The sequence below is a fragment of the Stegostoma tigrinum genome, chromosome 8 (genome assembly GCF_030684315.1).
Source record: "Stegostoma tigrinum isolate sSteTig4 chromosome 8, sSteTig4.hap1, whole genome shotgun sequence".
NCBI lineage: Eukaryota > Metazoa > Chordata > Chondrichthyes > Orectolobiformes > Stegostomatidae > Stegostoma > Stegostoma tigrinum.
The window spans coordinates 89267314-89292156 of NC_081361.1; the positions used below are offsets into that span (position 1 = coordinate 89267314).

The window sequence follows — 24843 nt, forward strand, 5'->3', positions numbered from 1 at the left end:
CAGCAGGGAATTCCACAGGTTCACTGCTCTCAATTTCACACAAGACATCCCTGTTCCTATATTTGGATCCCCTCATGATGAGCACCAACATGGCATTTACCATTTTTTTAGTGTTTCTGGATTCCCCTGGTCACTGGCAACATCTTTCCTGCCTTTACCCTGTCTAGTCCTGTTAGTATTTACCAGTTTCTATGAGAACCCCCTCGTTTTTCCAAACATCAGTCCCAACCTATCCAGTCTTTTTCGATTTGTCAGTCCTGTCGTCCAAAAAAATTGATTTGATTTGATTTCTTGTTGTGCCATCTATTTAAGTACAGTAAAAAGCTTTGTTTTACATAGAACATTACAGCACAGTACAGGCCCTTCGGCCCTCGATGTTGTGCCGACCTGTCATACCGATCTGAAGCCCATCTAACCTACACTATTCCACGTACGTCCATATGTTTTGACAGCAATCCGGGCGGATCATACCATTGTAGGACATACAGATCACAGGGTGTTCAGACAAAGCGAGGCTTGCAAGTTTATGGCGGCCAGGAGACCCCTCTTCCAAGCTCAGTCATTTTTTTTCTGGGCTAACCAGGAGAACTAGGTTTAGGGGACCCGGACAAAAGGCAAATTTAACAGTAATTCCAGTAGAGTCGGTGCCTCGGACACGCATCTTTCAGGGTAAATCCGATGGGGTGAGAGGGTGAAGGCAAGGGAAGGGTGCACTTTACCCAAGTGTGGCTCAGTCCCTGGTTCCTGAGAGGTGCATTTCTGGGCTCAGTGCAGCAGCAAGACGGCTTCCTTTAAATAACCCTCCAATGAAGCCGCTTCCAGCGAACATGAGGCTTCACGTACACTTCAAGCTAATTGCTTTCTGCTATAGGCGCCCGTCTAACCGCTAGCCGTACTGCTTCCTGTTAACTGCTGACCCGCATCATCTGACTCCTCCAGTTCATGTTGCTCTCCCGTGTCACCCTGCTAGCTACAATACCATTGGAATTCAATCAGCCATTCCAGTCCAAAGGTAAGAAACGGAACTATGGGCAAATCAGATGTTGTTTGGATTTCTGCACCACATCTCTGAAAGGCAGTGTTTTGCATTATCGTCTCGATACATTTTACTGTACCTCTTCCCTTCTGCATTTGTTTATGGGTTCTCCCACCATTGTTTTTGGTGGGGAATTACATTTATTGACACGAAGGAAAAGAAGACCTTTTAACCTGACCCTTCATTTTCCCGTGGCAATGACCTCTCATTTATTTAAGGGGCTTTAATGTTGCTTTAAAACCCTTCGCATTCCGAACGCAACATTCTTTGATTCTAGTCTCAATCGTTTCCTAAAAGTCTCCGCCTCTCCGTTCTTTTTCGCCCCCCCCCGCCTACGAACCCCTCCTTGGGACAGGGTAATGTCATCGAGTCAGTGATCCCGGAGACCAGACTGATTCTGTGGGGATACAGCAGATTTTGGAATGTAAAATCAATGAATAATCTGGAATATTAAACCGTTCTCAGTAAAGGTGACCGTGAACCAGCATGAGTTTGTAAAAGGGAAATCATGTTTAGCCAACCTTATGGAGTTTTTTTTTATTTGAAGGGGGAACGGAAATGATTGAGGGTGAAAAGACCATAAGAAATAGGAAGATAATAAAATGTGAGGCTGGATGAACACAGCAGGCCAAGCAGCATCTCAGGAGCACAAGATGCTGCTTGGCCTGCTGTGTTCATCCAGCCTCACATTTTATTATCTTGGAATCTCCAGCATCTGCAGTTCCCATTATCTCTGATAAGAAATAGGAACATGAGTAGACTGTTCGGCCCCTCAAGCCTAATCTACCATTCAAAAGTATAATGGCTGATGCAGCATTCCTCTCATTCCCTTTCCTGCCCTTTCCCCTTAACTCTTCCCCCCCCTCCCTCCCCATTGATCAAAAAGTTATCCATCTCAGCCTTAAATATACATAAGGACCCTGTACCCCTCAGCTCTCTGTGGCAAGGAATTCAAGATTCTCAACCATCAGAGAGAAGAAATTCCGAATTCCTCCTCATCTCAAGTCTTAGACAGGTGCCCTTTTATTCTGAGACTGGGCGATAACAATGTGTGGAGCTGGATGAACACAGCAGGCCAAGCAGCATCTTAGGAGCACAAAAGCTGACGTTTCGGGCCTAGACCCTTCATCAGAAAAGGGGGATGGGGAGAGGGTTCTGAAATAGATAGGGAGAGAGGGGGAGGCGGATGGAAGATGGATAGAGGAGAATATAGGTGGAGAGGAGATGGATGAGTTAAAGGGGTGGGGATGAAGCCTGTAGAGGTAAGTGTAGGTGGGGAGGTAGGGAGGGGTTAGGTCAGTCCACGGAGGACAGACAGGTCAAGGGGGTGGGATGATGTTAGGTAGGAAATGGAGGTGCGGCTTGAGGTGGGAGGAGGGGAGGGTGAGAGGAAGAACAGGTTAGGGAGGTGGGGACGAGCTGGGCTGGTTTTGGGATGCAGTGGGGGGGAAAGCCGCACCTCCATTTCCTACCTACTAACCTCATTCTGCCCCCTTGACCTGTCCGTCCTCCCCGGGCTGACGTATCCCCTCCCTACCTCCCCACCTACACTCACCTCTACAGGCTCCATCCCCGCCCCTTTCACTTGTCCATCTCCTCTCCACCTATCTTCTCCTCTATCCATCTTCGATCTGCCTCCCCCTCTCTTCCATCCCCCTTTTCTGATGAAGGGTCTAGGCTCGAAACGTCAGCCTTTGTGCTTCTAAGATGCTGCTTGGCCTGCCATATTCATCCAGCTCCACACTTTGTTATCTTGGATTCTCCAGCATCTGCAGTTCCCATTATCTCTGATATTATTCTGAGACTGTGCCCTATGACTGTCCCTTGAGGGAAGCATCCTCTCAGGATTTACCCTGTCAAGCACCTTAAGAATCTTATATGACTCAAAAATAAAGACAGCAATTGCTGGAAAAGCTCAGCAGGTCTGGTGAAGTGGGATCAGAGTTAACATTTCGGGTCCTGTGACCTTTCTTCAGAGTGTTCTGGACCTGAAATGTTAACTCTGATTTTTTTCATCACAGATGCTGCCAGACCTGCTGAGCTTTTCCAGCAACTTCTGTTTTTTTGATTTACAGCATCTGCAGTTCTTTTGGCTTTTATGTCTCAACAGTAATGTATATGATGAGGTAAACAAGGATTTACAAAAGATATTTGATACAATGCCTCACAGCACACTTATGAGGAAAGTTGTAAGTCATGGTATAAAAAAGGGGAGTGTCAATGTTGATAGAATGTTAACTGTGGGTAGGAAGAAGAGTGGAATGGTCAGTGGATATTTTTCAGGCTGGAGAAGGATTTGTAATGGAGTTCCCCAGATATCACTACTGGGACTGTTAGTTTACATAGGAACATCGGAATGAGAGTAGGATATTCACCCATCGAGCCAGAGGAGGATAGTGTATAACTCCAAATGGGCATTGACAAGTTATTGGAGTGAATGGATATATGGTAGATAAGGATCAATGTGGAGAAACGTGAGGTGGTTGGAAGAATGCTGGAAGACAATATAAAATAAGGAGTACAAGGGTGCAGGAATGGTGAGACTTGAATTTATATGTGCACAGTTCACTGAAGGTGGCCGTGCAGGGGGAGAGAGCAGTAAATAAAGCGTAGTGTTCTCAGCTGTATCAGTAGGGGCATAGATCAAAGAGCAAGGTGTTGAAGTTGAACTCGTACAAGACATATGTCAGATGTCAGCCTCCGAGTATCGTATGCAGCTGTGGGTGCCACTTTATAGAAAATATATGAATGCATTGGAGAGAGTGCAGTAGCAAATTACTAAAGTGGTTCCAGGCATGAGAATCTTTAGCCATTGATGATAGATTGAGGAAGATGCAACTGTTCTGCTTGGAGAGAAGAAGGCTGAGGATTGACAGTTTTAAAGTCATGAATGGGCTGGACAGAATAGATAGAGAGAAACTGTCCCTGCTTATAAATGGTGCAGGAACAAGAAGGAATAGATTTAAAATGACATGCAAATGAAGCAAACGTGATATTAGAGAAAAACGTTTCCCACAGTGATTTGTTAGGGTATGAATGCGCTGCCTGGAAATATGGTGGAGGCAGGCTCAATTGAAGCAGTTAAGAGGGTATTGGATTTTTCTTTTGGTTATTAATAATGTGCAAGGACATGGGCAGGAGATTGGCACTAGGTAATAGAGCTGAGCAAGATAATAGTACAGGGACAGTGGTTGAATGACCTCCTTTTGCATTGTTGCCCAGAATCACAGAATTATTACAATGGTGTAAAATTTCATTATATTCAGTTTAAGGGAAGAAATCAGCCATTCTTACCTAGTCCAGACTCTTAATAATGTGGTTAACTCAACTTATTCTTAATTTGGTCACGGAATGGGGGCATTTCTGGCCTGGCTAGCGTTTATTGTGTATCCCTATTTGCCCAGATGACAATTTGCTGCCTCACTTTGTCCCCATAACCGTGCCAAAATTGGAAAATGTTAAGAGTGAGCCACATTGTTGTGGGATTGGGCTGACATATCACCAGACCAGGTAAGGACAGCCAATTTCCTTCCCTAAAGGGTTAGTGAAAAGGGCATTTTTACTTATTCATTTATGGGATGAGGGTGTCACTGACCAGGCAGCATTTATTGGGGGGTAGTTCAGAGTCAACCACATTGCTGTTTGTCTGGAGTCACTTGTAGTCCAGACCAGGTAAGGATGATAGATAAACTTACCTAAAGGACATTAGTGAATCAGATGGGGTTTTCCCAGACAATGGGTTCATGGTCATCAATAGATTCTTAATTCCAGAAATTTTAGTGAATACAAATTCTACCATCTGCTGTGGCAAGATTTGAACCTGGGTCCTCAGATCTTTATCTGGATTAACAGCCCAACAATAATACTACTAGGCCATTACCTTCCCCATTTTATATACACCAGTTGACAGTTGTTACATGGTTGACATTATACTAGGGTCTTTTTTTAAAAATTCAAACCTCACCATTTGGCATGCTGGAATTCAAACCTGTATCCCAGAACACTATATCCCGCAAACCTATATTCTGAGATTCTCATTTACTCATCCACTGCACCACTGCCTCCCCTTTAGGGGAGGTCCCTCTAAAATAGCCCTACAAAGCCGCTTTGTTCAAGGGCAACACACACAAACTTATAAAACATAAACTAAATTATGCGAGTGTTTGGTCACCCCCATTTTTTGTCTGGAAGTCATTTCCTTTTGTCTGATTGCATTTCTGAAATGTCTTGCTACTTTGAAGGCATTTTAGAAATTTAGTTGTTATTCTGACTGTGTTTTAATTTTATACCTAGGCTACTATGCAGCACCTGATGTATGTACTGTGTGAAAATCCATATATCACACTTTCTTAATCAATGTCCTGTTCTGTTGTTTAAAATAAAACTGCAAATACCGGAAAGAGTGAAAACATCAGTCAGAATTCATAATGAGAAAGATGAGCTAAGGTTTTGAAGAGGGACTTATGATTATACTTCCACATTTGTTACATACCCTAAGTGATTTTCAGCCAGTTAAACAGCATTTTTAATTGTAGTTTGTGCAGATAAACACACAGCAATTTTGCAAATGGCGATGCAATCATAACATTGAGGCTGTGGAGGTCTGTCCTTGAGGCTATGTGCTGGCATGGACTGATTCTGAACTTATTACATCTTTATTTTTCTAATGTACTCCTACTACCCATAATTCTGGACTATTTATTTCTTTACTTTTCTAATTTTGTTTTGTTTCCTAAGAATTTGATCTTAACTGTCTGTACCTAGGTACTTTTGTACCTGCGATGGTGCTATAATGTGGCGGCTGTAAACTTATCACTACTCATTTGAGTATGTTTGACAATAAAGCTAATCCAAATCAGTTAAGTGTGATATGCTGCTCTGCTTATTGGGAGAATTCCCCATGATCAAATAATGGGACCTGTTATATCTACATAAACAAGTAGTCAAGGTCTTGATTTCATGGGACAAATCTTCCTCTGGGCTCAGGAAAATCGGGCCTGTGTATTTTTACATCTCAGAGATTGTGTGAGTTCATGTTTTGTTTTTGGGTTTTCACCTTGCAGTGAGGAGAGGTTTGCAGTGCAGTTTACGATCTAAGAGTTTGAGAGTGAGGAATATGAGTGTGGAGATGAGCTGGTTAGAAGGCCCACCTCGGTTCTCCAACACACTATCCCAGCTCTCAACAGTATAAAGGCCCTTTCTCACCTCCCTTACTTCTCCACCCAACCCCTTCACACCAGGCCATGCCCACTCAAATCATCCATACCAGCCGACATACTCTCCATCCTCCAGATTTTCCTATATTTCTCCATGCTGCCTCTTCCTTCACGTGTACTTCCTACTCACTCACACAGTATTCACGAGTTGCAGTCCTTAGATTCCTTGCAACATTAGTGGAAAGTACTTGGTGTTCTTGATGGTGATGGAGAATGGGGGAGGGGATGGGGTTGTGGGAAAGTGGGAGACTGGGTGTGCTGAATAAGCTTCTCGCCAGGTGTTTTAAACCTTCATATAAATTATATTGAAAGAGAGAAATGTATTCCAAAACTGGGGGAAAAGAAAAGCTCCTTGTACTACTTTGAGATAGTATTTCTTGTTCCTCTGATGCTGCCTGGTCTGCTGTGTTCCTCCAGCTCCACACTGTGTTATCCTTGTACGACTTTTTATCCAAAGGCATGATCTGTCATTAACATTTGAGAATGTTACTCATCTGCACTGCCCTCTGAGAAGGAAAGAATGGAAGGTGCCCCGTGCAATGGCACTGCTGCTTCACAGCGCCAGGGACCTGGGTTCAGCCCCACCCTTGGGTGTATGTCCATGTGGAGTTTATGCCGGGTGCTCCAGTCTCCTCCCACATGTTTGGTGGATTGGCCATGCTAAAAAGCCCATAGAGTCCAGGGACGTGCAGGCTCAGTGGGTTAGCCGTGGGAAACGTAGGGGTAAAGGGGTGGGTCTGGTTGGGATGCTCTTAAGAGGTTTGGTGTGGGCTTACTGGCCTGCTTCCATCCTGTAGGGATTCTATGCTGATTTCTATCTCAAAGTAGATTGCCAGTCAGTCAATATGGACAAGGAGTTTAGAGTTTTTTTCAATCACTGAAGCTTTATTTAAATCAGCCAAAGTCTTTTAAATCACAGCAGAAAAGACATTTCTGACAGGCAGGTCACTTTGACACACTTTTTATTGCATGGTGGTACTTCTACCTTTGTAACTACATTGCAATGAGTCTGATTAAATACACACAATGGATCAATGCAAGGGTTAGCACATCTTTGAAGGATAGGTCCCTGTGTTGAAAATGCAGCATAAAACCTGATTTTCACTCCTGATTTAAAAAGGGGAACCTGACCTGGGTGATGGTTTCTGAGTCACAAAATAGCCAGTGGAAAATGGCTTCAAATTGGGAATGCAGAGGAAAATTTGATTTCCTCCAAAAACAAAATGTGGCCATTTGCACATTGAAATATACCTCAGCGCCCTGAAAAAAAAATCCAGCCCAACGTTTTATTCAAGAGAGCCTCTTTCATAATCTTACCCCTAGCTTTGTGCCTGGCTTACATGAAAAGATTTGAAGTGCAATTTGTTCACTCGAAGAAAGTGAGTCATCAGTGAGCCAAGAATTTCAGATCTGATCCTTTTCAGATCAATCTATTGCTGCCTTTTGTGTCAGGTTAGGATGGGAAGACAGACCATAATACCACTTGCTTACTTTTCAAATGAAGGTGTGCTTGTTCATGAACTGGCAATTTGTTCTTGATTTTGATGATGACGTTTTCATATTCAGTAGTCAATTTGCAAGCACTGTAGTAAAATTAGATGTTTTGCTAATTTTTGGACTTAGTCAGAACACAGTATGTAATTGAGCTGCTGGTCTTGTCACGAAAGGGAAAGGAAAGCATGAATTTACATTGCCATAATCTACCCTCACATCATCAAGGCTTCCAAAAGCACCTTTCAGCCAATGAATTACTTTTTGGAAGTATAATTACCTCTGTGTTATGTTTTCTATCTTCTATGCTCTGTATTGCAGGAATGTATTTCACTTATTGGCTGAAATGTATGAGAACAACACAGAACCTCCTTTGTTATTCAATCAACCGGAATGTTTCCACGTCGATGGTAAGCTATCTTTTTGTTTTTGACCCATTGCAGAACTTAGAGACTGCTTAACCTACATTGGAAATCTTCAAGGACCGCAACTTGCCCCCCGCGGCGGTTGAGAACGCCCTTGACCGCGTCTCCCACATTTCCCGCAACACATCCCTCACACCCCGCCCCCGCCACAACCGCCCAAAGAGGATCCCCCTCGTTCTCACACACCACCCCACCAACCTCCGGATACAACGCATCATCCTCCAACACTTCCGCCATCTACAATCCGACCCCACCACCCACCACATTTTTCCACCCCCACCCCTGTCTGCTTTCCGGAGAGACCACTCTCTCCGTGACTCCCTTGTTCGCTCCACACTGCCCTCCAACCCCACCACACCCGGCACCTTCCCCTGCAACCGCAGGAAATGCTACACTTGACCCACACCTCCTCCCTTACCCCTATCCCAGGCCCCAAGATGACATTCCACATTAAGCAGAGGTTCACCTGCACATCTGCCAATGTGGTATACTGCATCCACTGTACCCGGTGTGGCTTCCTCTACATTGGGGAAACCAAGCGGAGGCTTGGGGACCGCTTTGCAGAACACCTGCGCTCGGTTCGCAATAAACAACTGCACCTCCCAGTCGCAAACCATTTCCACTCCCCCTCCCATTCTTTAGATGACATGTCCATCATGGGCCTCCTGCAGTGCCACAATGATGCCACCCAAAGGTTGCAGGAACAGCAACTCATATTCCGCTTGGGAACCCTGCAGCCTAATGGTATCAATGTGGACTTCACCAGCTTCAAAATCTCCCCTTCCCCCACCGCGTCTCTAAACCAGCCCAGTTCGTCCCCTCCCCCCACTGCACCACACAACCAGCCCAGCTCTTCCCCTCCACCCACTGCATCCCAAAACCAGTCCAACCTGTCTTTGCCTCCCTAACCTGTTCTTCCTCTCACCCATCCCTTCCTTCCACCCCAAGCCGCACCTCCATCTCCTACCTACTAACCTCATCCCACCTCCTTGAACTGTCCGTCTTCCCTGGACTGACCTATCCCCTCCCTACCTCCCCACCTATACTCTCTCCACCTAACTTCTTTTCTCTCCATCTTCGGTCCGCCTCCCCCCTCTCCCTATTTATTCCAGAACCGTCACCCCATCCCCCTCTCTGATGAAGGGTCTAGTCCCGAACGTCAGCTTTTGTGCTCCTGAGATGCTGCTGGGCCTGCTGTGTTCATCCAGCTTCACATTTTGTTGTCTTGGATTCTCCAGCATCTGCAGTTCCCATTATCACTAACCTATTTCTGCAAGCTGTTTGCACATTTCTTCAATATATAAATAAAGGTGATGTCACCATAGTCTCAGTAGACCAGCAGACTGCTCTCTCATAAGGGAGGAAAAAGACTGGTGGTGTTTTAACCTGAGGTCACTATGCTTTGGGTGAGGTGAGAGTTCGAGAGTCCTCAGCCATTGTTGGAAATCGAACCAAGACATTGGTCTCACTGTGTTTCAGAAGCCAGCCATCCAGCCAACTGAGCTACTCAACTTTTCATTTGCTTTGTAATGATACAATGAATTTAAGAAGTTTATTTTGTCTCGGGTGTTTTTAATGAAGAGAGGTTGAGACAGAGGCGCTGAGTGGTCTGCTCCAAGCCAATATAGTAAACAATGTGTGAGGCCTTGGATTTTTTTTTTAAGTTGGAACATTAGAAGCACCGTTAATAGGTGGAGCCAGGCTCCCACAGAAGCTGGGTTTTAATTTAGCTTTCAGTAGATTTTGGGGTTTTGAAGCTGATTGTGGAAGCTGTTGCATTTCTGTCTCTGTTACAGCTGAAGCTCTGCTGCCGGAGTCATAGAACATATAGAACATTACAGCACAGTACAGGCCCCTCGGCCCTTGATGTTGTGCCGACCTGTCATACCGATCTCAAGCCCATCTAACCTACACTATTCCATGTACATCCATATGCTTGTCCAATGATGACTTAAATGTACCTAAAGTTGGCGAATCTACTACCGTTGCAGGCAAAGCGTTCCATTCCCTTACTACTCTCTGAGTAAAGAAACTACCTCTGACATCTGTCCTATATCTTTCACCCCTCAATTTAAAGCTATGCCCCCTCGTGCTCGCCGTCACCATCGTAGGAAAAAGGCTCTCCCTATCCACCCTATCTAACCCTCTGATTATTTTATATGTCTCAATTAAGTCACCTCTCAACCTTCTTCTCTCTAATGAAAACAGCCTCAAGTCCCTCAGCCTTTCCTCCGTAAGACCTTCCCTCCATACCAGGCAACATCCTAGTAAATCTCCTCTGCACCCTTTCCAAAGCTTCCACATCCTTCTTATAATGCGGTGACCAGAACTCATGTATGGGACAATCTGTTTTACTGACATTGCATTTGTCAAGGATGTTTCTGGGATATTACCATATTGGAAATTTACCATTTAGTGGTTAAATAATCTATTATTCTGTTAAGTTTTCCAATAGAAAGGTATACCAATTCTTCTTTCTTTTGTGTTTGTATTTTAACTGTAGGCTATAAATAAAGTGTGTTTTGCTTAAAGCCAAGTAGTGTAACCAGTCAAATTAGAGCTGGAACACAACACCTTACACTTGCTTTTAAATAAGTAAAAGTTAGGGTCTAAGCTGTCTCCTTGGTATATTTGACAAGGTTTGGTCTGATCCGTAACAGCTTCAAGATGGGCTGATGTATCTGGTATTCTCCCAGGGGATCTTTCACCCTTAAGAAATCATTTCTGGATGAGTTATTTTACCCATTCGTGGGATGAGGGTGTCACTAGCTGGGTCAGCATTGATTGCCCAACCCTAGTAGTCCTTGAGAGGGTGATGGTGGGCTGCCTTCTTTCTGCTCTGTATCTTGTAGATGTCACAGCTGCTGCTGTGCATTGGAGGTGAAGAAAGTGCATATTAAGCATATTCCATCACACTCCTGACTAGTGCCTTGTTAATGGTGGTCAGGGGAATTACTTGTCACAGAATTTCTAGCCTCTCACATGCTCTTGTAGCCACAATATTTATATGACTAGTCTAATTCAGTTTCTGGTTAGTTAACCCGTACGATATTGATAGAGGCAGATTCAGCTGCTAACTACTTCACACTTGTGTGAATAATGAATATAACATCTCAAACTAAACCTGACTTGTGTCCAGATTTTCAAGCGTTGAACATGGACTGCTTCAAAAACTGAGGAGTCATGAATGATGCAGAACATTGTGAATCAATGGCGAACACCCCCACTTCAGACCTTATGATGGGGAGAAAATCATTGATGGACCAGGCTGAAGATGGTTACACCTTGGACACTACTTCTAAAGAAAATCTTCAACCTTGTTGAAGATTGCCATTGCCTGGCACTTTCGCGGTGCAATTGTTATTTGTCGCTTCACAGCCCAAGCTGGGATTTTGTCCAGGTCTTGATACATTTGGACATGGATTATTTCAGTATCAAGCAGCCACAAGATGCTGGATGTTTTGGGATTTTGCACTGCAGCATTTTATATCCCAGCCCGTGGCACTTCTGGAAGTTGTGAATGAAACCTACCTTGGTAGATTTTCTTTTGATTAGTTAATAATGTGATACAGAAGGAGACCAGTCATCATCGTGTCTGCACCAGCTCTCTGAATAATGTGACTTGGTGCCAAACCTCTGCCTCTTCTGAGATCCGCACAATATTTCTACTGTAGTCGAATGACCACTTCCAGACGGTGCATTCCGGACTCTTATCTACTCGCTGTGCGAAAAAGTTTCTTCACTTTGCATTTGTTTCTTTTGCAACACTATTTAAAATTGGGCCCTCTGATTGTTGATCCTTTCATAAGCAGTAACAGTTCCTCCCAGTCTAATCTGTGCAGACCCCACATGATCCTGAAAACTTCTATCAAATCTTCTCAAACCTTCTGTTCTTCAAGGGAAACAGTCCAAACTTCTCCAATCTTTCTTCACAGCTGAATGTATCATAACATCAACTGGTGCCTTATCAGCTTCAAGTACTGGCAGCCTATTCAATACCTCTTTCGTCTCGATTTTAAACCCTTTCAGGGACTGAGATTCAGGGGTAGCTGATGTCTTAGTGGTATTATCACTGGACTGTTAATACAGAGACCCAGGTAACATTCTGGGGACCTGGGTTAGAATCCCATGACGGCAGATGGTGGAGTTTGAATTCAACAAAAATCTGGAATTAAGAGTTCAATGATGATAATGAATCTGTTGCCAGTTGTCAGAAAAACTCATCTGATTCACTCATGTCCTTTAGGGATGGAAGTTGCCATCCTCAGCACAGGAGGGTGCAGGAAACAAAAAGAAACAAAGAAACCTACAGCACAGGAACAGGCCCTTCGGCCCTCCAAGCCCACGCCGATCAAGATCCTCTGTCTAACCTGTCATCTATTTTCTAACGGTTTGTGTCCATTTGCTCCCTGTCCATCCATGCACCTGTCCAAATATATCTTAAAAGATGCTAACGTGTCTGCGTCTACCACCTCTGCTGGCAACACGTTCCAGGCGCCCACCACCCTCTGTGTAAAGAACTTTCCACGCATATCTCCCTTAAACTTTCCTCCTCTCACTTTGAACTCATGACCCCTAGTAATTGAGACCCCAACTCTGGGAGAAAAAGCTTCTTGCTGTCCACCCTGTCTATACCCCTCATAATGTTGTAGACCTAGGTGGGCTTTGGATTCTTGGGACACTGGGTCTCGCTCTGGGGGTAATCTGGAGATTACTGCTTTAGAGGCCCTGCTTACTAGTTTTCTACCTAGCACCCTAAATTTTGTCTGTAGGATCACATCCCCTTGTTTCACCGGTTTTTGGCATGACTCCAAGATGATATGTTACCTGGCTGGTGTTAAAGGTAAAGGAGTCATAGAACGGCTGCTGTGTATTTTTCTGTGGGAGGCTGAACAGCCAGAGGTCATGGTCCATATTGGTGCGAACAACTTAGATAGGGAAGGGGATGTGATCCTACAGTCAAAATTTAGGGTGGTAGGTAGAAAACTAGTAAACAGGACCTCTAAAGTCTCCAGATTACCCCCAAAGTGAGACCCAATGTCCCAAGAATGTAAAGCCCACCTTCCTGCACCCTCCTGTGCTGAGGATGCCAACTTCCTTCCCTAAAGGACATGAGTGAATCAGATGAGTTTTTCTGACAACTGGCAACAGATTCACGATCATCATTGAACTCTTAATTCCAGATTTTTGTTGAATTCAAACTCCGCCATCTGCCGTAGTGGGATTCTAAGCCAGGCCCTCAGAATGTTACCTGGGTCTCTGGATTAACAGTCCAGTGATAGTTCATTAAAGAATTCTGTAGCAGCACAGTGGTTCAGCGGTTAGCACTGCTGCCTCACAGCGTCAGGGTCCCGGGTTCAATTGTGCCCTCATGCGAATGCCTGTGTGGAATTTGCACATTATCCCTGTGTCTGTGTGGGTTTCCACCCACAGTCCAAAGATGCAGGCTAGGTGGATTGGCCATACTAAATTGCCCATGGTGTTCAAGGATGTGTAGATTAGGTGGGTTTGGGGAATGGTCTAGGTGGGATCCTGAGGGTCGGTATGGGCTTGTCGGACCAAAGGACCTGATTCCACACTGTAGGGATTCCATGATACTGCTTTTTCCTTGCCTCCTGCTCAACTGGACCACATGTCTGGTTCTTGCTGCATCTCCAGAATAGAAGACTGGCCATTGAGCTGGACGTCTGGAGCCTCCTGCTTGATCCTGCTGCGCAGTCTCCTATTGCTACCCGTTTGCCCCTCGGTGAGTGCTCTGTCCGCATGGCTGTTTGCCTTGTCAATGAACCTCAGTGACCCAGGGCTCAGGCCTGCTTGCTTGCTTGTCAGCTCATCTGGGTCGTGTGAAGTGTTTACAAATCCCCACATGCCACAGAACTGGTATTCTGTTTGACAGAACTGTCCTGACATATCACAACACTACACTTCTTAAATTACTTTACTTTATCTTCCTTTAGTTTCACGCTTGTACTATTACTATAAACTGAATATTAGGTGAAATTCCTTGCCCTTGCTCATAAGTTTGCTCGCTCTCCAGTGGCAGCAAAATCTTACTTTTCCTGGGTTAGTTTAACCATTTACGTTTTTCAGCATTACTGGAATTGGAACATGCTCTCTAACTGAAGCTGCTCACAACCAATGAATTTTCAGCTTTCCTGTGCTGTCACCTTTGGACTCAGTTTTACAAAACCATTCAGATCCTCTGCAGATCCAGCAGCACTCGCGCGCGCTCTCTCTCTCTCTCTCTCTCTCTCTCTTTTTTCCCTTTCCCGGGAGGTAAGTGAAAGGCACTGAACCATAACCTCTCTTTATCTGCAGCCCAGGAAAGGTGCTGCTTTGCGGGTCCAGCTTTTCTGTGCCACCAGCCCTCCCTGCAGACCAAAAGGGCGACAGCCATTCTGTTCTTCTGTTGATATATTTTGGTAACTTGCCTGATTGCGGCCTAAAAATTGCTGGCACCTAATCCAGTGGTTTTGTTCAGCTGCACACTGTGAATAGTCTCAAAGTTCGCAAAGCAATGTGGCCTCTTGCACTTACCTGTCATGACTTTTAGTGAAGTGTGAAGCTGGATGAACACAGCAGGCCAAGCAGCATCTCGGGAGCACAAAAGCTGACGTTTCGGGCCCTGAGCATTGAATGCAGGCCATCCGAGCCACACCCATATCCCGTGACTAATGGAGCAGCATTCTGAAAAACAACTGATGCAAGCACTTTTCTTCAAACGTCAGCTTTTGTGCTCCTGAGATGCTGCTTGGCCTGCTGTGTTCATCCAGCTTCACGCTTTATTATCTTGGATTCTCCAGCATCTGCAGTTCCCATTATCTCTGACTTTTAGTGCTATCCGCTTTGGTGCATACTATTTGTTGTAACATTTCATCTTTAAACATCAAACCGTGAACTGCTGAAAGCCAGTAAAACTATCTGGTCTCAGATGCAATCAAGATGTCTTGCATTTTGGTAAAACAGGCAAGGGTGGGACTTATACAATTTAAAGTTTCGGGCCTTGGGTAGTGTTGTAGAACAGAGAGACCTAGGTAGATAATTCTTTGAATTTGCGACACATTTAGACAGGTTGGTTAAGAAGACATTTAGCATGCTTGCCTTCATTGCTCAGACCCTTGAGCATAGGAGTTAGGATGTCATGTTGAGATTGTACATGATATTGGGGAGACCTCTTCTGGAGTACTGCGTCCAGTTCTGGTTGCTCTGTTATAGAAAGGATGTTATTAAGCTGGAGAGGGTTCAGAAAATATTTACGAGGATGTTGCTGGGAATGGAAGGTTTGAGTTATAAGGAGGGGCTGGATAGTTTGGGACTTTTTTCACTGGAATGTAAGAGGTTGACAGATGATATTATAAACGTTTATAAAAAAGGGGTTTAGGTAAGGTGTATTTTCCCAAGGGTGGGGTATTTCTAAACTAGGGGTCATATTTTAAGGTGAGTGGAGAAAAATTTAGAAAAGACGAGAGGGGCACCTTTTCTACACAGAGTGGTCATGTGTGGAATGAACTGCCAGAGAAAGTGGTGGATGTAGATACAGCTACAAAGTTTTAAAAAACATTTGGATAAGTATGTGAATAAGAACTGTTTGGAGGGCTGTGGGCCAAGTACAGGCAGGTGGGACTAGTTTAGTTTGGAATTATGGTCAGAATGGACTGGTTGGACTGAAGGATCTGTTTCTGTGTTGTATGACTCTATCTCTTTATGCATATTCTTCAGGATGCATGCTAGACCATTTTGCAGCAAGTACTGTAGCCTTACTGGTGATTTACACTCTGTCCTGGCCTAACTTTGCTCTAACTGGTTGGCACCTTCATAGGACAATTGTGCATGACGTTGGCTGATCTGGTGTTACCAGTTCAGAACTTCAAGCTTGTTGCAGGGATGGTTCTGTGGGATTTCCCATTCTGCAGGATTGGTTGACATCTTCACCACAACCAGTGTATTGCGTTATCTGAATTTGACTCATTGTGGTTTCAATGTAGTTGGAAATAAAGCAAGACACAAAGACACCATTGGGAGCTCCACTTCTAAATGACTTGTGTGATACATTTAGTGACTGCAAGGGCACCATTGATTTCTTTGTCAATACACAGTGTTACATTTTCAGTTCTAGAAGCTATGTAACTGCCCCAACTTTAGAGTTTCAAAGATTAAAGGAAGTGGATCTCAAGAAAATTATTGTAAAACAATATCCAAAGGCAGCAGTTCAATTGTTTTTGATGAGAGAAAGTTTCCACAGAACAAATGAGAGAAAATCTATGGACAATTTGCAGAATATTGATCAGATCACAAATCAAAAAACAGCTGCGTTATCAAGCTAGTTACTCCAAATTTTGTTTTGGTTGGCAAAAGTACAAATTTGACAGATATGCCTGCAGATGTAAAATTATGGTTTGTATGGATGAATACGCAGGAGAAGATGGGGGAATGATTACTAAAATTATTCATCAGTTTTAAGTGTCATTATATTTTGATATTTGGAATTGACATGAAGACATGCTTCCATTGGGTAATACACCAAGTAGGCCCCCAGCTGCACACACATGCACAGATAATGTCATATTTGTGCGACGGAGCCTTCTAAATACCTACCTGACTCTGTACCATTGGCCATTCCACTGGCTATTGCCCAGTCCAATACCGGTTGCTGCCTACTGACCGTTGATGGATTTGCTGGAGACACTGCCAATGAACACAACCATTTTCAAACTGCACACAGAAGATGACTCACGATCACAGGCAAAGTTGGCTACCCCAAGTTGACTTACTATATATTTCAAATTCCATTTAATTGGGACGAAGATAGCTAGTCTGCAAAATCCATTGAAACCATGGAACTCTTGGGTAATATGAGTGACCATACAGCCTGTGCACTTAATAAGGTATTACCTCTTTCATGAGCCCAGGTGTCCTTGGAGAAGGAGCATCGAGTGCCTATCAATGCCTTTAAGCAGAGGGGGGCACCACAGGGGAACACAGTGCTTTATTTCCCAATCCAACTCCATTTTAATTTAGTCCCTTCCCACCCACCTCAACTTTGACAATTTGTATTGACCGTCACAGCTTCGGCTTGTAAATATTCAGTTGGCCAAATAGGTTTTTTTACTGGTGGTGGTTATTAGTTTTAAAATAAAGCAACAAAAGTCATGGTGATTTTGGTGGGAAGGTTGCTCAGTTGTGTGTTTTGGGTAGAAAGAAAAAAAAAAGTAAAAAGAGGAAAAAGAAATGACATGAGCCCATCAGGCCGCCTTTGTAATGTTTAGTTGAATCCTGCTGGTAGTTGGAAAGGAATGGTCACATGACAACATTTTGTATGGCTTAAACAGACCTGAGGACAAGCGGCTGAGAAGGTGAGGGAGCAGACCTAAGGGGGTACCTCTTGCCTCTCTCTCACTCTGTCTCCAACTACCTGACAAACTCCGAACGTGACTATCAGCCGGGGATGCCGTTTATTTCTTAATGAGGTTTCTAAAACAAATTCGGTGTTACCATATCCAGAAAATCAACGAACGCTGCCAGTAATATCTTTAACTCAGTGGCACCGACATCATTGCATTGAGCCTGAGAGCAGCTGAATACCTAAATGATACTGTATTCTTCTACCTTACTTTCCTTGGACTCTAATTTAACCAATTTAACCTTAACCCACTTAGTAATCTGTGTTTATGTGTGTGAAAACTTCAGGAGTGTGCAAAAGGCAGAGTATTTTAATATTTTACTTAGTATTTTATTACTGATTATTATTTATTATTTATTTTGCTGCTGCAGAAAAGGTTTGAGACCAAAGCATTGAATGTTTTCAAGAAGCAGTTAGCTATAGTTAGAACATAGAACATAGAACATAGAACAGTACAGCACAGAACAGGCCCTTCAGCCCACAATGTTGTGCCGACCATTGATCCTCATGGATGCACCCTCAAATTTCTGTGACCATATGCATGTCCAGCAGTCTCTTAAATGACCCCAATGACCTTGCTTCCACAACTGCTGCTGGCAACGCATTCCATGCTCTCACAACTCTCTGCGTAAAGAACCTGCCTCTGACATCCCCTCTATATTTTCCACCAACCAGCTTAAAACTATGACCCCTCGTGCTAGCCATTTCTGCCCTGGGAAATAGTCTCTGGCTATCGACTCTATCTATGCATCTCATTATCTTGTATACCTCAATTAGGTCCCCTCTCCTCCTCCTTTTCTCCAATGAAAAGAGACCGAGCTCAGTCAACCTCTCTTCATAAGATAAGCCCTCCAGTCCAGGCAGCATCCTGGTAAACCTCCTCTGAACCCTCTCCAAAGCATCCACATCTTTCCTATAATAGGGCGCCCAGAACTGGACGCAGTATTCCAAGTGCGGTCTAACCAAAGTTTTATAGAGCTGCAACAAGATCTCACGACTCTTAAACTCAATCCCCCTGTTAATGAAAGCCAAAACACCATATGCTTTCTTAACAACCCTGTCCACTTGGGTGGCCATTTTAAGGGATCTATGTATCTGCACACCAAGATCCCTCTGTTCCTCCACGCTGCCAAGAATCCTATCCTTAATCCTGTACTCAGCTTTCAAATTCGACCTTCCAAAATGCATCACCTCGCATTTATCCAGGTTGAACTCCATCTGCCACCTCTCAGCCCATCTCTGCATCCTGTCAATGTCCCGCTGCAGCCTACAACAGCCCTCTACACTGTCAACGACACCTCCGACCTTTGTGTCGTCTGCAAACTTGCTGACCCATCCTTCAATTCCCTCGTCCAAGTCATTAATAAAAATTACAAACAGTAGAGGCCCAAGGACAGAGCCCTGTGGAACCCCACTCACCACTGACTTCCAGGCAGAATATTTTCCTTCTACTACCACTCGCTGTCTTCTGTTGGCCAGCCAATTCTGTATCCAAGCAGCTAAGTTCCCCTGTATCCCATTCCTCCTGACCTTCTGAATGAGCCTTCCATGGGGAACCTTATCAAATGCCTTAGGGCTTAGGGCTAAAGGGATCACTGGGTCAGGAGAGAAATCAGGAACAGGGTATTGAGTTGGATAATCAGCCATGATCGCATTGAATGGCAGAGCAGGCTTGAAGGGCTGAATGGCCTACTCTTGCTCCTGTTTTGTAAATATCAATGTTATTTCAATTGTTTTCAGTATAATAAAGCTATAAGGCAAACGTTTTTGCACAACAACTCGAAAAAACCTCTGACTGGATTTTTAATTATCTCAGTGTGTAAACAGTTATTATGACTAAACTGATAAACATATCCCTGTGAAACAGTTAAAATATGTTGTGGTCAAATGAGGAGAGGAAGAAGAGAGGATAATTCAGACTCTGGTTATAACAGGAACACAAGTTAATTTCAGTTGGTGGAAAAGCTGCCTTTTGCATCTGGGTGCGCCTATGAACTTTTGAAGTGTATACAATGGAATTTCTACTTGTATTTTAGTTGAGTGAACCTAATGTTGTTTTGTTAAGATCTAAGCATTACATAAAAATGAACTAAATGACCCACTTGTTTCAATTTTGTAGATGAATTTATTCAGACACAAGAATGCAAAACGGATTGAAGGCCTGGATAAGAATTTGTGGTAAGTAGTAATATTTAAAATTTGAGCAGGAACAAAAAAGCATTCTGTTTTACAAGGCTTCACTACTAATGAGTGTTGTCTTTCTCTGGCTGTCAATCGACTGAACACAGATCCTGTAATGTTTGTTGGATTGTAGCCTGGTGAGGTGTGTGACCACATTGGATTGTACTGCGTAACAACAGGCCTTTTGGCTCACCTATCATGTACCTGTGTTGATGTAGCCTTGCCACTAAATGAAATGTCAAGCATATGTGTGGCAAATCTCAATGAATAAATAATCCAGAGGGCCAGGCAAATGTCCTGGAAATATGGGTTTGAATCCCAACATGATAGCTACTGGAATTTGTGCGATTAGAATCCAGTCCGAGAATTGGGGCCATGAGATGATAAAGACACACATATTTCCAAACCTTCAATCACTTCCATCTAGCAGGACAAGGGTAGTAGATATATGTAAACACCACCACCCACAAGATCCCCCTCAAGCCACTCGCCTTGGAAACTTAACACTGTTCCTTCATTGTAACTAGGTTATAATCCTGGAATTCCCTTCCTAATAGGGTTGTGGTTAGAATCATAACATCATGGGATCCCTACAGTGCAGAAGTAGGCCATTTGGCCCATCAAGTTCATACTGGCCCTCCAAAGAGCATCCCATTCAGACTCACCCTATCCCCGTAACGCTATATTTCCCGTGGCTAATCTACCTAGCTTGTACATCTCTGGAACAATGTAGTATGGCCAATCCACATAAAATACATATCTTCGGACATTTGGAGAAAAACCCAGAGCACTCAGAGGAAACCCATGCAGATATTGGTTGAGGTTGGGTGTGGTTGCAGGATGGAAACATACAAATTCCACACAGGAAGTTACCAGAGGGTGGAATTGAATCAGAGTTCACTGGAGCTGTGAGGCAGCACTGCCAACCCCTGAGCCACCATGCTGCCCGACCATGGTGTCGCTTGTATGTACGTGGTAGTACCTATATCAAATAGACTGCAGCAGTTCAAGAAGGCAGCTCACCATCACCTTCTGACAGCTTGGGATGGGCAGTAGAATGGTTGCTCAGCCAGAGAGCCTGTACCTCATGAATGAGTAAGTAAATTCACTAATATACATCAGGAAAGAAAATCTGCCTTCCTTACTAGGCATATGTGTAACCGCAGATTCACAGCAAATCAATTGATTCCTAACTACCTTCTGAAGTAATCTAGCATGCTGCTCAATTCATTGGGAATGGGCAAGAAATGCCAACCTTGCCAATGGCACCACACCCCATGAAAGAATTTTTTAAAAAAACTGTGTGATTCTTATAATCACCATGGCTACTCATTTACTAAACTCAGTTTTCTGGTAATAGTGTTATTTCAAGTTGAAGGAGAGACTCAGACACCATTAATTTTTACATCCATTCAGGAGATATGGCTATGATTGACTAGACTAGCATTTCTTTTTATGATCCCTACTGATAGTGAGCTGCTTTCTTAAACCACTGCATGGGGGACAGTGGTGTACTGGTAATGTCACTGGATTAATAGTCCAGCACCCCAGGTGACGTTCTGCTGGATGTGGGTTCAAGTCCCAGTGTGGCAGATGGTGTAATTTAAAATCCAGAATTGGAAGCTGGTTTAATAGTGATCGTGAAAACACTGTCAATTGTTGGGAAAGGCCATCTGGTTCACTAATGTCCCTTCTGGAAGGAAATTGTCCCGCCTAATTGTGACTCCAGACCCACAGCAATGTGGTTTACTCTGAATTGGCCTGGGAAGCCATTTGGATCAAGAGCAAATGGGTAATAGATGCTAGCCCAGACAGTGACACCCACATCACGTGAGCAATTTTTATAAAATCCTTGGGGTGTAGGCACATCCAAAATGCTATAAGAGATTTCCAGGATTTTGATCCTATGACAATGAAGGAATGGCAATGCGCTTCCATAGAATCCTACAAGTGTAAAGAGGCTGTTCAGCCCATAGAGTCTGCATCAAACATCCAAAGAGCATCCCCTGACCTCCATAACCCTGCATAGGGTACTTACCATGACTAACCCACTTAAGTGCGCTGTTCTTTAAGAATAGCAGAAGACGTTGTGAAGAAGAGTCATTCCAGACTTGAAACGTTAACTCTGCTTTTGTCTCCATCAATGCTTTGATGAGTTTCTCCAACACTTGTGGTTTTTATTACAATACACATTGGCCTAGCCAGTGTTTCAATTGTCCTGCGAATGAATGGACAAAAACACAGCAGATCTGGAAGAGAAACAGAGTTAACTTTTCTTTCTCCAAAAATCTTGCCAGACCTCCTGAATATTTTCTGTTTTCACTTCTGACTTCCGGCATCTGCAGTAGTTTGTTTTTATGATAGATTTTCATGTTCAGTTTGAAAGGAGAAGTGTGGCATGCGATCTGCATCCATTGCATGCGCGCCATCTTTGAAAGGCTCCTGAGCATCTCAACGAGCAATGGCAGTCCAGTGTTGCCCCTCACCAGCAGCATAATGCCACAGTGAGCACAAAGCCACCCTTCAAAGAACACGCAGCTAGCTTGGCTGACACTCCCTTACACACATATTTCCAGTCTGTCTCTCACCCTACTCAGCAGGCCACAGACGGTACCTGTTTGTAGCTACATCCTGTGTGAACACTCTCTACATCACTGCTACCCTGTCCCTGATGCCCAGTCCACATCTGCAGCTTGTCATTGCCCACCTGATGAACATTACGCACAGGCAGTTCCAAACGTGAGCTTTTATTTGCAAACAGCAAAAGCAAACACAAACAGAATCAGTAGAGGCTAAAGTTCATCCCAAAAATGCAGATTTCAGCATCACCACCAATGACTATTTTCCAGTCCCTGAAGGTCTGCAGCAGCTGGTTCTCATCCATTGGAAGGGGCTGTCTATCAGGCCCTGTCTGGTGTGTAGCATCCCTCACAGCTGAGCTCTGTCATTGACAAGGACAGCTCCCTCGTCCTGTGTCCTCATCCACCTCTGATGACTGCTGCTGCTCTCCTAGTCCCTCAGCATCCAGCACATTGTCTTGTAGCCTTTCCCAATTATAGATTACCGCACACCATAACGATGTGGCACACTCTGTCCAGACAATACTAGAGGACATCCTTCCTACCCTGGACCTACATCAAACGCCCAACTTCCAGACTGGTTCACACAGAGGAACCACAGAACTCCACCATGTCCTTTGTTGAGGTACGGGTGGCATTGTATCAGTGCTCCATGTTAGTCAGGAGGTTTTGCAATGGTGTCATGAGGCATGGTATCGCCTTTCTCCTGGTGACCAGCCTTGTAAGGCACTGAGATCCTCAAATATGCCAGGGACAGCCGAGTGTTGCAGGATGTGTGGATCTTGGCAGCTGCCAGCCTAGTAGGCACACACTTTCATATAACAGTGATCGCCTGAACATTGACCAAATGAAACACTGTCCTGTGATGAATTCTCTGTGTTGTGATGTTGCCCATTCGGCTCCACATGTGTACAGTCGAAAGCCTGGGGGCAGCACCGCTATGTTCCTGGAACTTGCTGCCTGGGTTACAGCACTGACCTCATCACAGGGGACTGAAGTGAACTGGTGTGATCTTGCACAGTTGACACCATTCTTTGGCTTGTGGGAGCACAACTGCGAGATCTCAAACAGGGTCATTTGTTGCCCTCTGGAAGGAGCGAATCATATTGACATTCAGAACAGCAAGTACATTTAGAGGGGAGAATGGTCTCCCTTTTCTACAGACCTTAAGTCTTGTCTCAGTGTCTGGCAGAGTGTCCTGGGACATACAGATCCCACTCCAACACTATGCCTTGCTTGTGGCCAGGAAATAGAGTCTGGGCCTCCTGTGAACCCATGCCTCTTGAGAAACTCCGTGGCAGTGACCTTCCTCTGGACTGGGTGCTCCTTGTTCTCTGTCATGGCTTGCTGCTGTTCCTGGACTTGCCATTGGTCATAATCCTCCTGTATCCACCTTCACTTTCAAAGGAAGACGGCCACAGTGAACTATATCCTACTAATGACAAGACTCGGGACTCTGGGTGGAAATGACCCAGTTTGAGAATACAAAAAAGGTTCTTGGAACTCACTGGAGTCATTCGTGGTGCATCCTGCAAATGAGGACTGAGCACACTTCTCTACACAGAGAGAGACTTGCTTTGCTCTGATAACGAAGAATATATCTATACCATCCATCACACACCACCTCAGTCAGTGTAACAACTTGGTGACAAAGCCACGCCAGCTGGTTGACCGCCTAATATCATCAAAAAGGGGGTTATCCGTAGCACTCTTGACACCCTTCCTACCCCAGACCTACATCCAACGTCCAACTTCTCAGTGCATTCAGTAAGAGCATTGTAACATATGGAAAAGAGATGATAGAGGCAATGTGCACTTCACACAATACCCTTGGAGGTTGCACAAATAATTGATCACCTTTGGCCAGCGTTTGTAACATCATTGCTGCTAACTGCAAAGTCATTGATGTGGCCATGTTTAATTTTCAGCCAGTTATAGCATGTAACAAATTGCCTTTGACTAGCATCGGACCCTGAAGTACCTTCACTCTGTTGCTACGCGAATGAGCGATGACGTGATTGCAGAATAAACATAGCTGGGCTTTGCAAATGGGTGCTTTATATACAGTATTTGTTCCTTCAGCATAGTAGAATCCTGACTACTTGGAACCCAAGTTTTTGCTCATCAAAGTGACACTAACTCCACCCACCCAGGAATTGACTGTTTTCTGGTAGTACTCTGCATTTACTGAACAGAAAGTGATGGTAGGAATCGCCATTATCCACCCCAATCCCCAGAACCTCCCACAACCCTGCTCACCATGTGGTCTCCTCTACATTGGGGTACACGAAGCCTGGACTGGGTGACCGCTTCTCAGAACGTCTACATTCTGCTCGCAAAAAAGACCCTGAGCTTCTGGTTGCCTTCCACTTGAATGCACCACCCTGCTCCCTGGCCAACATCTCCGGCTCTGGCTTGCTGCAGTATTCCTGCAAAGCTCAGCGCAAGCTGGAGGAACAACACCTCGTTTTCCGCTTGGGGACTCTGCAGCCCACCTGGACTCGATATCAGGCTC

General features: G+C 44.4%; 1 protein-coding gene across 2 annotated transcripts in view; it reads left to right on the plus strand.

The window, feature by feature from the left end:
• Window positions 1-532: 532 nt before the first annotated feature.
• The window catches only part of LOC125456600 (kynurenine--oxoglutarate transaminase 3-like), an 88848-nt gene continuing 64537 nt past the window's right edge, over window positions 533-24843 (plus strand). Inside the window, exons 1-3 of one of the 2 annotated variants that reach the window (XM_048539870.2) lie at window positions 533-1012; window positions 8065-8153; window positions 19688-19746. In XM_048539870.2, coding sequence (XP_048395827.1) covers window positions 943-1012; window positions 8065-8153; window positions 19688-19746 — 218 coding nt within the window. In that variant the 5' untranslated portion in view covers window positions 533-942. Of the gene's footprint in view, window positions 1013-8064; window positions 8154-14371; window positions 14445-19687; window positions 19747-24843 lie in introns of those variants that run through there. The other variant, XM_048539871.2, reaches the window with a different exon arrangement.